The sequence below is a fragment of the Oryza sativa genome, chromosome 4, assembly GCF_034140825.1.
Source record: "Oryza sativa Japonica Group chromosome 4, ASM3414082v1".
NCBI lineage: Eukaryota > Viridiplantae > Streptophyta > Magnoliopsida > Poales > Poaceae > Oryza > Oryza sativa.
In genome coordinates, this window is record NC_089038.1 from 33,341,688 (window position 1) to 33,355,242 (window position 13,555).

General features: G+C 42.7%; 1 protein-coding gene across 2 annotated transcripts; it reads left to right on the forward strand.

The window, feature by feature from the left end:
• The first annotated feature begins 337 nt into the window (after positions 1 to 337).
• Positions 338 to 13,476, forward strand: LOC4337192 (protein REDUCED CHLOROPLAST COVERAGE 3). Of its 2 annotated transcripts, none has more exons than XR_001545391.3 (23): positions 338 to 569; positions 1,210 to 1,271; positions 1,564 to 1,656; positions 1,952 to 2,024; positions 4,849 to 5,154; positions 5,240 to 5,298; positions 5,411 to 5,542; positions 5,677 to 5,718; positions 5,823 to 6,356; positions 6,452 to 6,642; positions 6,801 to 7,290; positions 7,536 to 7,598; positions 7,967 to 8,068; positions 8,158 to 8,478; positions 8,557 to 8,649; positions 8,747 to 8,848; positions 8,981 to 9,085; positions 9,196 to 9,329; positions 9,692 to 9,875; positions 10,489 to 10,620; positions 10,710 to 10,822; positions 10,899 to 10,972; positions 11,591 to 13,476. XR_001545391.3 is itself a non-coding variant. In XM_015780251.3 (23 exons), exons 1-23 carry the CDS (start codon positions 485 to 487, stop codon positions 13,253 to 13,255), a joined length of 5,163 nt encoding a protein of 1,720 aa, XP_015635737.1. In that variant the 5' UTR covers positions 338 to 484; the 3' UTR covers positions 13,256 to 13,476. The 2 variants fall into 2 exon arrangements, 1 of the variants encoding a protein (XP_015635737.1); XM_015780251.3 differs by having other exon boundaries at positions 10,891 to 10,972.
• The last annotated feature ends 79 nt before the right edge of the window (positions 13,477 to 13,555 follow it).

Genomic DNA, 13,555 nt, shown 5'->3' on the forward strand with positions numbered 1-13,555 from the left:
ACTGCAATGCAACCTGTGCAGCAGCCTGTATCACACAGCTTTTCTTTTGTTGTCATTAGTCATTACCAAGCCAGAGTTTTCTTTCTGTACTTGGGGTGGAGTAAGCTGAGCCGTTGATTGAGCCGTGCAGGACACCGGAAAGCGTGATACGTAGCGTGTTGGTTTGGACCCCACCTGTCCGCGACACGAAACGTGGGGCCCCGTGCGGCGGACGCTATCGGTGGTGAGGCAGGAGAACGAGAGGCCGGGATCGCACGAAAATCCGTGGGTTTCAGATGAGCGCCCTCGCACGCCGCACATCCTATATCCTCTCCCTCTCCTCCCCAACCCCAACCTCGCGCTTCACTTTCCAACGAGCGAAGCCGTCGTCGAGGCGTCCGTCTCCTCCTCCTCCTTCTCCTACTGCTGCTGCTGCTGCTTAAACCCCTCAGGGCTCCGGGCCGACGCTCCATTTGTGGCTGTTGGGTTTGGAGCTTCAGGCGCAATGGCCCCCAAGGGCGCCGGCCGTGGCAAGGGCAGGGGCGGCGGCGGCGGCGGCAAAGGCGACAAGAGGAAGAAGGAAGAGAAAGGTATTGTGTAGTACATGTTGCTGGAAGCTCGAAACCGCTTGTGCTCTGCAAAGGCATAGAGTTCACTTCATGGCATGAAGCTGTGTTGCTGTTGCCGTGTGAGGAGCTTTGTTCTTGCGAACATTGAATTCGCTGCTGCTGCTGCTGCTGCTGTAATCTGTGTGTGTTTGCTGTTCTGGCTTGGGTTCTTTTGCATGGGTAAAGGGTGAAAAAAAGACGATGGTCTCTCTGCTATTAGTAGCGGTAATCTTTTCTTTATTCCTTCTTTTGCTTTTGTTTCTCTTCCTTTTTTCTTGCCTATTCGTACTCCTGATTTCGGTGATTATATTGCTGTTTAAGCGCTTTTTTCTTGGTGTTTAGCTTCGTGTTCTGTGCTCATGATTATTACTACTAGTCTTTTGTCTTTTTTTTTTTTGCACCTTCTCTTGTTCCATTAATCCTTTTCGTTCGCTTCCAAGCAACATGGCCCGATTCTTTCCTTGGTGTAACGCACACCGTCGTGCGGTTGAGTCATGCGTTCTGCGAGCTCTAGATGAATACTCTGTTTTCACTTTCACCTCGACATGATGTCGCCGTCTCCGTTTTTAAGGTTTTTTTCTGCAGCTGTTGGTATGATGCTGGGTTCTTCTTGTTTTTGCAGTTGTGCCGAGTGCCATAGACGTCACGGTTGTCACTCCCTATGAATCCCAGGTTACACTCAAGGTATGTGTGGCTGCATTAGCTGGCTGGTACTTGCTGCACACATGAACACACAAAATACCTGAAAGGACAATGGACAGGACAAGCAAAAGTGAACAGAAACTGGTATCTTTGGGAAAAGGGGGCCTAATTCTGATAACTGAAATGTCTGCAGCTATTTGCAATGAGCTGCAAAGCCAGTTATTACTTACTCCACACTGCATGCTCACAATGAGTCCGGGAAATTGAGCCTTTGAAATGGAACAGTGAACCTGAGTGAAAAGATTAATCTTGTTTTTGTTCTGTGTGTGTTCAGGGGATATCTACGGACCGTGTTCTGGACGTGAGGAAGCTGCTGGGCTCGAATGTGGAGACGTGCCACCTGACAAACTACTCGCTCTCGCACGTGGTAATGCTTGCTTCTTGTCTGCTAATTCAATCAATTGCAGTGCTTGCAGTATCTACTGATAATTCAATTGCAGTGCTAGTACTAGCATCTATCATTCCACTCTTAAGTCAAAGTGTTAATTACTACTTAATTATCTGCCACTTCTTTGCTACTCTTCTGGAATTCACCCGGGATTAATTTGAGGACAGTAACTTTTAATGTATGTGTGCTGCAATGCTGTTAATTCTGTAACTAATTCTGTATAAGCTGTGTTCGGTGAAGTCTGAATTTGTGAAGCGTGTGATGTATGACGCAGACGCGAGGGCAGCGGCTGGAGGACGGCGTGGAAATCGTGTCGCTGAAACCATGCTCTCTCACCATCGTGGAAGGTACGGTCCATGGTGAAAGAATCCGCACGCTAGCTGCTCTTCACTTGTTCTTCCTTGCTCGTTTTGTTTCTTTCTCCTTTCTTTTTTTTTCGCTTGGCAACATGGAATGCTTCACATAACATGATCGAGGTGGGGTAGCTGGCATTAGGACACATAATTAGTTGGATGCTTAAGTAGACGAAGCAACCTGACGAGAGGACAAAATTAAGCTTGAGCTTGTGGTGTACCGTGTGGCACAATCTGTTAGCATGACAGTGTTATGCTACAGTCCAAGTGTCCAAACAGTCTGCCATCAATGATTAATCAACCAACGGTCCGGATTTTTCCACTGAAAGCTCTAAAGTCTGACGCTAATATTGCTAATATTAGGGAAGAACCTAATATCAAATAATTAGAAGGGGTGAGGCTTCAAATCTAGGTCGTCTAGTCCACCATCTTGTGGAGCTAGCTGGAAGACCCCTAAGTGTTTCTCATAAGCTCTAAAGTCTGAACATGCGTTTGCCGTTGTCCGATGGTGAAGCTAGTGGTTTTTGTTAATGTTGACTCACCGGTAGATCATATCAAACCTAACTTCAAAAATCATAATCTATTCAAATTGGGACGGCACAATGCACATAGATGCAGCCTTGTTTGTCGACGCACAGCATTGAATCGAAGAGCATGGACCGCGCCGGCCTTTCGGCTGAATAAACTTCAGAAGAAAAAAACACACACATATGACTAGATCACTAGATTCGCATGCTAAGGTGCAACCTCCCACGACTCCTTGTAAATGCAGTCATGCGCCTCCATCACGCCCCAATACTGGCACACCAGTGAGTTAGATAGGAGCACAGAGTACAATCTAGTTCATTATACTTCATAATTCTTGCCACTTAGACAGCGAGACGTGCAGGCAGGCAGCAGCAGCAGCTTTGCATAGTGCCTCCAGTTTCAGACATTAGAAGCAGCGCATCCTGTTTCAGACACTTAGCATAAAATTGTTTAGACCAAAAAAAATGTGATTTACATCTCGGGTCTCTACCGTTATCCTCAGATACTAGCAGCAAATGGTAGCCGGTTTCAGTGCCGCATCTGTAGCCGATGGGAGATATAGATCGTGGCCGTGACGTCGTCGCGCGATCTGCCTCTCCGCGGTTGGTTGGGGCGGGGCGGCTAAGGTGTTTTTTCCACACACACACACATGTCCCGTCTCTTTCGCTGCCGATGTCGCATTTGCCGTCGCCGCGCGAACGTTTCACGGCGGCTTTGCCAGTTTCCGGGAGGAAGGAGGCGGCGGTTGAACCGAACCTGGACGCCCCCGCGCGCACGCCGGCTAATAAGCTGAGGCCCTGTTTAGATGGGACTAAAACACTTTTAAAAACACTTTTAAGTTCCTATCACATCGGATGTGTACTAATTATAAATATTAAATGTAACTATTAATAAAATCTATCCATAATCTTGGACTAATTCGCGAGACGAATCTATTTGAGCCTAATTAATCCATGATTAGCCTATGTGATGCTACAGTAAATATTCTCTAATTATGGATTAATTAGGCTTAAAAAATTTGTCTCGCGAATTAGCTTTCATTTATGTAATTAGTTTTGTAAGTAGTCTATATTTAATACTCTAAATTAGTGTCTAAAGATCAGATATGGACTAAAGTTAAGTCCCTGGATCCAAACACTCGCTGACGGATGCCGGTGATGTTTCGTATGGTTTTTTTTCAACGAAACGTGTGGCAGCGATGGTCGTGGCATGCGACCATGTGTCTGTGTCGACGACGAAAACGAGCATAGAACTTAACGATTGATTAGTGCGTAAGACTGTACGAGGAAGGGGATGACTGACCGATTGGTCTGACACGCGCTCGTAGTCAAATGCACTTGCTTTTACTGCTACCGTAGTCCATCATTTTAAAAAAAAAAACCTGAAATTCAAGTGCAAAGTGGCATTTGGACAAACTGGAAGGGCATTTTCACTCGTTGATAGCGCTTGATTAGTTGCCTAGGCGAAGTCCGTCTTGTGCACTTCTCTAGTGGGTCAGAGCCTCTTGTTCTGCTTTGGGAAATACATGCTCGTTAATTAACTGAACATAGTGCTCCACCTGCTGTCTGTCTCATATGGTATTTAGAACTGAAAGCTATACTAGTGTACAATTAATTACTGCAGAATTATGCGATTTTGTAGTTGTTGTATGCTCCAAGGTCTGAGCTAATGGCTCACCGGTTGTTGTCCTGTCCTAAACGCCGGTACGGGACAAAAGGACGCCTCTTGGAATCAGCGTTGGGCGTTAGCTCAAGTGCCTAACTTATTTTACTCGCCACTCTTCTGACGAATCGACGGGTTTGTGAATTGTGATTGTACATTTGTTTGTAGTATTGGTGTTTAGGTGGTCACTGACTCATACTGGTCAGTACAGTACGTGCTAGACCTGCTACCGGTCGTACCGATGCCATGAGTCAAAATCACGTTGTTGGCCATGTGTTTCTAACTCGCTGACACCGCTGGGAACGTGATAGAATAGCGACATAGCGGTGATAGTACTTACTACTATGACACGAGTATCAAAACTTCAGCCACGTTCCTGTGGATGAACATCAGTCTTAAGCCATTTTTTTTTTATTTTTACATTTGAATTCGATTTATTCTATTTTGATTTGATTCGACGACTTTTGTTCAATATGATGCAGCAGCTGCTAAAAAAACAAAAGAAATTGCTTCGCTTATTTGTTCCAGAATTGATGGGCCTGTTCATTTATAAAGGGAAGCCCAGCACTTGGCCTATTGGGCCTGAATTTTGGTAGAGCTAATCGAGCCCATGGGCCTTTTTGTGCAGAGGAGTACGCGACGGAGGCGGCGGCGGCGGCGCAAGTCCGGCGGCTGCTGGACATCGTCGCCTGCACCACCGCGTTCGTGAACAAGCCCCGCGACGGCGCCAAGCACAAGTCGTCCAAGCACGCGCGCCCGGCGACGCCGCCGTCACCGCCCGCGCTCGCCGCCTCCCCCGACGCCCATGGCGCCGGCGCCGCCCAGGCGCCGCCGATATCGGAGGCGCACGACATGGCGGCCATCCGTCCGCCGCCCAGGCTGGGCGAGTTCTACGACTTCCTCTCCTTCGCCCACCTCACCCCGCCCGTCCACTGTAAGGCCGAATGCTGCATCGCGTTTCCCCCTTTTTGCGAGGCGTGGAACTAGGGGTTGGACTGACGCGTGGTTGCGGTGTGCAGTTATCAGGAGGAAGGAGAGCAATGGCGCTTCTCAGGAAGGCGACTACTTCGAAATCGAGGTGTGATGCGATGTCTCTCAGAACGCTAGAGAGTTCGTCTGATCTGCAGTAGCCAACTCCGCGATGAGTCTATGACTACGCACTTCACTGACGGGAGTTGATGTGTGGCCAGGTGAAAGTTTGCAATGGGAAGCTCCTGCACATCGTTGCTTCCGTCAAGGGCTTCTATTCGGCAGGGAAGCCGCACACCGTGAGCCACTCCTTGGTGGATCTGTTGCAACAGCTCAGCAGTGCATTTGCCAATGTGAGTAACCATGAATCCTGAACATGTATAATGTATAACGCGTTGCTCGATTTACTTTCTGCTCCTGTTTGTTTTTGGCTAACTATACAGCCGACCTTATCTGACAGTGATGTCTTCTAATTCATTTTGCACAGGCATATGATGCACTGATGAAAGCTTTTCTGGATCACAACAAGGTGGTTATAGTAAATGCTGTTTCCTTTTTTTTTTTCCCCCTTATACCGTAGATTTAGTCAAGTAAAATGCTAAATTTGACAAGGATACTTCTTTGCATCTCCAGTTTGGGAATCTACCATACGGATTTCGTGCAAACACATGGCTTATTCCTCCTATATACTTGGATTCTGCTACAAAGTGCCCAGCATTACCAGTTGAGGATGAGAATTGGGGTGGAAACGGGGGTGGCAATGGGCGAGATGGAAAGTATGACAGAAGACGATGGGCAAAAGAATTTTCTACTTTGGCTAGAATGCCATGCAAAACTGAGGAAGGGAGGGTGATCAGAGACCGGAAGGCTTTTCTTTTACACAATCTCTTTGTAGATACAGCAATTTTTAGAGCTGCATCAACAATACAGAGACTCATTGATCTGTCTGGGAACTCAACTAGTCAACAAGCTGGCCTAGATGGTTCTTTAGCAATCGAGGAACGTGTTGGTGACTTGCTTATAACTGTAAAGAGGGATCAGGCTGATGCTAGTTTAAAGCTGGAGGATAAAGTTGATGGAGTTGCACTCTATCAAACCGGTTCTATGGATATATCACAAAGAAATCTTCTAAAAGGTTTAACTTCTGATGAAAGTGTCGTTGTTAAGGTGGTGGCATACTACTTTCATATCTCTTTTTTTTTCAAATTATTTTTTGTCCTTAATATTAATTACCGATTTCCACCAACATGATTACCATTCAGGACACCTCAATACTCGGAGTGGTTATTGTTAAACATTGTGGATATACAGCAACAGTGAAGGTTTCAGGGCGCACAAAGGACGGAAATGGTGGCAAACAAACCAGTGATATCTGTGATCATCTCGATGGAATTTCGAATGTTGATGTAGATGATTTGCCAGATGGAGGTTCTAATGCCTTGAACATTAACAGGTTTGATATATGTTCCCATGTAAACTTATTCACATGCTTGCTCATCAGTAGAGAAAATAATGTTCACTGGTAACTAGTTTTTCTTACATTTGGCACACAATAATGTTCCATTAACACAACTCTCTCTCTCTCTCTCTCTCTGTATATGTGTGTTTCAGTCTAAGAATATCACTGCCAAAAATTGTCAACTCAGACATCGCTAGTACTCAGTGTCCTACTCCGCAGTCTCATGTTGATAATCATGCAAGGAAACTAGTGCGCAAAATACTTGAAGATAGCTTGATGAAGCTGGAGAACATGCCTGCCAATAATCCTAGAACCATCAGATGGGAACTTGGGTCATCCTGGCTGCAAAACTTGCAGAAAAAGGATTCGCCGGCATCTGAGGACAAGAAAAATGCAGGACATGTTGAAAAAGAGACAACTATCAAAGGTCTTGGTAAGCACTTTGAACAGCTAAAGAAAATTAAAAAGAAAGAATGCCATGTTGAAGGTGCTATGTCTGAGAAGGAAGACTCTGACAGTAACTGCTCTGTCATAAATGGCATGGAAGAATCTGAAAACACCAAGGAGACTGATATTAGCAAGCTGATGTCAGAGGATGATTTCTGTCGCCTTAAGGATCTGGGAGCTGGACTTCATCAAAAGGTAATTTATAGCTATACAGTTCATCAATCAATATGGTCTGAACAATTTAGTTTTATGTCCGGTAAGCTCATACATGCTATTTTGCTTGGGATTAAAGTTCTAATCTGTTAAAATTTTCACCAGAAGCCTTGTGTTAAGCTGAATATGATGTAGTAGCAGAAGCGCAGCATTGTATTTTTCCAGTAATCAGGAATATATTGGTTATTTTGCTGTTTAATACTTAACTTTGTTATTTCTTGAACTAGTCCCTTGAAGAGCTCACTATGATGGCCCATAAATTCTATGATGATACTGCGCTTCCAAAGCTGGTAAGCCTTGCCTTGTTTATTTGGAGATCCTTATGTAAATTCTCGAACATTTTAATCGGCACTCTCTTCTCTGAAAACAAAGTAGTCGCTTTTTGCTGGCATTGGTATTGTTTATTGTTTATTGTTGTAGTAAGTAGTTTAGTTATGGTACTAATGTTCAGTTAGTTCATTTGTAATTTTGAGGAAGTAGTCAATCCACATTAACAATTCGCACCACAAAGTCCAAAAGAATTACAGTTCTTGAAAATTTTTGCGTGTAAAGAAGAAAAAAAAAACAATGTTTTTTTTATGTTGTCTTAAACTTTCTTAATTATTATTTGATGCCCATAATAGATAGTTAATTTTTTCTTGGAATAAAATAATGACAGGTGGCTGATTTTGCTTCCCTTGAACTTTCTCCTGTGGATGGAAGAACCATGACCGATTTCATGCACACAAGGGGTCTTAATATGTGCTCCTTAGGCCGTGTGGTGAGTTTAAATTTATTCTGAATTACTTTTGCTTCTATGGTTGGATGGAATTTCCAGAATAACCTTTTTTTTATATATAAATTAAACAGGTAGAGCTCGCGGAGAAGCTTCCACATATCCAGTCAATTTGCATCCATGAAATGGTCATTAGGTCCTTTAAGCACATTGTTCGAGCTGTTATTGCAGCTGTTGATGACATGCAAAATATGTCTGCAGCTATTGCTGAGACTTTAAACATTTTACTTGGATGCCCAAGACTTGAAAGTGGCACTGAAACAGATGCACATAGTGAACATAATTTGAGATTTAGATGGGTAGAGAGGTTCCTTTCTAAAAGGTACAATTGGAAATTGAAAGATGAATTTGCACACTTGCGGAAATTTATCATTCTGAGAGGTCTTTGCAGTAAGGTACAATCCAAAGTGTGTTCCAAAACATTCATAGAGTACAGTTTCTGAACATGCATAATTAATATGTTTATTTCTCAGGTTGGACTTGAGTTGGTTGCGAGAGATTATGATATGAATAGCCCAAATCCATTTGACAAATCTGACATAGTTAACATTATTCCTGTATGCAAGGTAGGACACTATCAGAAAACTTACCACTGTACTTTCCCCACCACCTGAATTAATAATTATATTGATTTGATCTGCTTTGGCCTTGCGCTTCTTACAGCATGTGGTGTACTCTTCTATTGATGGTCGAAACTTATTAGAATCATCAAAGATGGCTTTGGATAAAGGAAAACTTGATGATGCCGTCAACTTCGGAACAAAGGTATGCAATAATCAGTTCTTTTTTCTGTACGTTGTTTAACAGCTATGCTAAAATATTTCTCTTCCTGCTTTGGTTGGGTGAAGTTACCATTCTAAATTCTTTCATTAACTATTTTTTTTTCTTTTCTTGAAGGCGTTGTCCAAAATTGTAGCAGTTTGTGGTCCATACCATCGGCTGACTGCTAATGCGTACAGTCTTCTTGCTGTAGTTCTTTACCATACTGGAGATTTTAATCAGGTATTTCAATGAATTTGGTGGGCTGTATTCTATCTGCTGCATAGTGATGTGTTTTTGGCACAATGTTTGGCAACTGCATTTTTCACTAGACTTCTGTTCTTTCTCTGTAGGCAACTATATATCAGCAGAAGGCACTTGATATCAATGAAAGAGAGCTAGGTCTTGACCACCCAGAAACTATGAAGAGTTACGGGGATTTATCTGTCTTCTACTACCGTCTCCAGCACATCGAAATGGCTCTAAAGTAAGTGCTGCTATTAGGTGTTTTGTTGTGGAAACACAAAAGCTAGTTTCATGACTTGGCTTGTAGCTGGTATTACTATCATGCACAATGTCGTTACGCTGGTTCATTTCTAGCCATTACATGCATTAAATATATTGCCTGTAGAATGGATACTACTGCATTTGTACGGCACTATGGCTGTATTAATTTGTAGACTTGAACTGTGCATTGTTTTGCATTATTGTCCATGATTGTTACTTGTGGTTTGCACGGAAACTTGCTGAAGGCACATATTTGCTTGACAATATTGTCAAAACTCATCTTCCATCTTTCTTTTTTTGCCTTTTGTTTTTTGTATCGCTAATGGTATCTTTTTCTTAAAGGTATGTCAACCGTGCACTATATCTACTCCAATTTTCTTGTGGGCTTTCACATCCAAATTCAGCTGCCACATACATAAATGTGGCTATGATGGAAGAAGGTATGGGAAATGTTCATGTCGCTCTCAGGTACTTGCATGAAGCACTGAAGTGCAACAAGAGACTGCTAGGAGCTGATCACATTCAGGTAAACAAAACTACATATTTTTCTCTTACCGTGCTTTCACAGCTTTATCTGTTTTCCTGGAAACAATAATCTAATTGTTTTTTTTGTTGGACTTGATTGATGTGCATTAAAGTACAGTCTTGTAAGATCAATTCCATGCGTACTATCTCTTGCACCAATATTTCTGCAGAAGTACTGGCATTGGCGGCATACTTGTCTTATTAAGGATATTAGACATATACACCTCTGATACAGTAGAAATGTCCCATAAGTATCTATGTCTGAAGCAAACTTTTTGATTTAGCTCTAATATCCCTAGATATTCTCCATTGCTGTCCCTCAAAGGCCATGAGCAATTGTTTAAGTTTCTTTCAATTTCCTATCCAACTTGTTTATTGCATATCCAATTTCAAAACTAGCATCTTGTTTCAGTAGTACCCGCGCCACCATGACTTGTATCTTTTAAGGAAAGGTTTATTTTGATGTCTAGACCCACAGAAACAGTCTTTTCTGTATATTTCAATCCGTTTGACATAATGCATGTAACTACGGACAACTTCAATGGCGTATTTGTTATGCATATGATCCCGTGATTCAGTTAACATGAATTTTCATGCATTTCTTTGAACAACAGACTGCTGCGAGCTATCATGCCATAGCCATAGCCCTCTCAATGATGGATGCATACTCCTTGAGTGTTCAGCATGAACAGACCACCTTACAGATACTTCAGGAGAAACTAGGACAAGATGACCTTCGAACTCAGGTTTTTTTTCCCTTCAAAATATGCAATGACGAGTCCAAATACTGCTATGTTCTCTTGGACTATTAGACATGATAATTTTCCTGCTGCAGGATGCTGCTGCATGGCTTGAGTATTTTGAGTCAAAAGCATTAGAACAACAAGAGGCCGCCCGAAGGGGCATCCCAAAACCTGACTCATCTATTGCAAGCAAAGGACATCTTAGGTATGAATACACTGTGCATTATCAGTCGCAAACTGTGATGATCTGGATTGAAACATTTATCTTTCCAGTGTATCAGATCTACTTGACTACATAAGCCCGGATCAGGAAAGAAAAGAGAGGGATACACAAAGAAAGGGCAGGCGTGCAAAGGTGATTATAACATGCCTACTTTTTCAAAATTATTGTTGTTAAAATGTAGTCAGAAGAGATAAGTGCACACTGGACAGTGGAGACAATTCCATCAGTATTCATGAAAAGTCTAGATGAGAATAGGATTGGCACAATAACTTCCATATAGGATGTCTGGTATATGAACTGATGAACATATGCTGGCAGCAAATCAGCAATCCTATCCAGTTCATGAAACTAGTAAAAGGTTATGAACCATCATCACTGACATAATAACCATGACAGTTATCCCCACCAGTCATTGTTGGAGCATGAACTATGAGAATTGAAAAGATATTCCCGCATCCACAGCTAGTCCATTGATACCAGGCATTTATCCAGATGATTCCAGTTCAACCCATTAACTTAGCAATGAATTGACAACACAATTTCTTCTTAGTTGGGAATTTAACTCCCTTTACATATGGATATTTAATCCTTTGTTTTCTAATATGCTTCATGAATTGGGAATCACAATATACATATTTTGGAAGTCCATTGATGTCATGGTTTCAATTGTTGCCTAAACATTATGCAAGCTTTTATTTTACCCTTACTACCCTTTGCTTTCCTTTTCACCTTGTATAGTATTAAATGCAGAATAATATCAGAGCCCATCAAGGTGAATTAGTTGAAGAAAAGGAGAGCTTTGAGCACGACATAGGATCTCCTCATGAAGCAAACAAAGAGGAGTTTCAACAAGTAAAATCGAAGGCACACCCTCCAGCAATATCAGAAGAAAATTATGCTATCCATGATGAGCTGAAGCAAGTTGATCCTTTATCACCTGAAGAATATTCTGATGAAGGGTGGCAAGCAGCTAATTTGCGTGGACGATCTGCAAATGTACGGAAGAAAAGCAGTCGCAGAAGGCCCGCTCTCACTAAATTAATGGTTGATCGCTTGGAAGATGGCCGCACAGGTTCTGCTTATAGGGCTGGTGTACAACAACACATGAAAGGAGATAAAGAAGATGTTATAAACTCTTCTAGCCAGCTCTCCTTTGGCAGCTTTCTAAAAACTGACAAGGTGAATGGGAATTCCAGCAATATTGAAAATAAGGTTTTCAATGCTATATCTAAACCAGAACGAGGCATAAAGCTTTCAGGAATTAACAGACCTGCTACTATAGCTTCCAAGTTGGTATCATACAAAGATGTAGCAGTGTCACCCCCTGGCACAGTCTTGAAACCGATTTTGGAGCAGAAGGAAGCAAAGGAGAAGGATAATGCACAAAATACTGATCTAATAGTGTCATCTGAGGAGGAAGATAAGAAGTTAACAGATGAAGATGAAGAAAAGGAAAAGCCAAGTCATGACAGCAGCAAAGAGGTTCTTTCAAGTGAACCAGAGGAAATCGGCAATGATGAAAAAGCTCCGGACAGCAACAGTGATGAAAGCCCAACTGAATCTAAGAAAAAAGGTGGAAGCAAGCTTTCAGCTTCAGCGCCTCCATTCAATCCTGGATCACTCTTATCGATGTCGCACCCTTACAGTACAGTGGCAATATATGATGCTAGCGTCGTTCTTCAGCCAATACCAAGTCAACCAATGGAGATTCTCCCTCACGCCATTGATACTAGGGTACCCCGTGGTCCTCGGTCCACATTGTACTACCGTACTGGGCATACCTTCCAAAGAAAACAGGGTTACGCACACAGCCAGAGCACCATTCTGAGGGGTAGCAACTCCCCCCCAACCATGAATCCTCATGCTGCCGAGTTTGTGCCTGGAAAAACTTCGCAACAACCTGATGTGGCTAACAGAGAGCCTAGTGCAGATGTTTCTGTAACTGATTCAGCAGATCAACTGTTGGCACCACAGACATCAGATGAAGTAAAGGCTGGTATGCCTGCAGCAGAACAAGCAATTCAAGGTGAGAGCACCAGCCCATGCAAAGGAAAGGAAAACAGAGCGAAAGATGCCTTGAGAAACTCATGCAAAACAGAGCTGGCAAGGCAGATTTTGTTCAGTTTCATCGTCAAGTCAGTACATGATAGCTTAGGTTCCACTGGAGCTGAATCGGACAGAAAACCAAGTGGACCAGACGAATCTGGTAATGCACAGAGCAGCAACAACATAAACAAGAGTCCGTCAGGTCGCAAAGAGCTTGACAAACAGCAGAAGGCCACCGTGGTACCTAAGAGTGAGAAGGATACAGAAGGATTTACAGTAGTTTCAAAACGTAGAAGAAGCAAGCAGCACTTTGTGCATCCCATACATGGTCTCTATTCCCAGCAGTCAATTTGCACTTCTGTCAGCTAAAGGTCCCGGTAGATCTCTTTTTGGGAGTCGCCATATTTTGGAAGAAAGGTATCGCTTAATTACTTAGCTTAGACGCTTGGTAGCAAAAGTCTTACCCTATCCAGATGATCGAGAGCATGTAGTGAAACTGTACAAAGCTTTCCGCAATGTCTTTTGTGTAATAAATTTTGTAATTTTGGGGTAGCAGCCGCATCAGCGCTGAATAAAATATATTTGTGTCATGTGTAGTTATATCTGTGACAGAATCATATAGGATATAGCAGCAGATGTTTCAGTGTAGAGCTCCTTTTTATTACTCTA

Bases quoted from the DNA above. Each gene is read 5' to 3' on its own strand.
- LOC4337192 (XM_015780251.3), top strand. From the start codon at position 485: ATGGCCCCCAAGGGCGCCGGCCGTGGCAAGGGCAGGGGCGGCGGCGGC. The intron at 6,643-6,800 runs GTTTGATATATG...TGTGTGTTTCAG, and splicing joins AATGCCTTGAACATTAACAG to TCTAAGAATATCACTGCCAA. The intron at 9,330-9,691 runs GTAAGTGCTGCT...TTTTTCTTAAAG, and splicing joins CACATCGAAATGGCTCTAAA to GTATGTCAACCGTGCACTAT.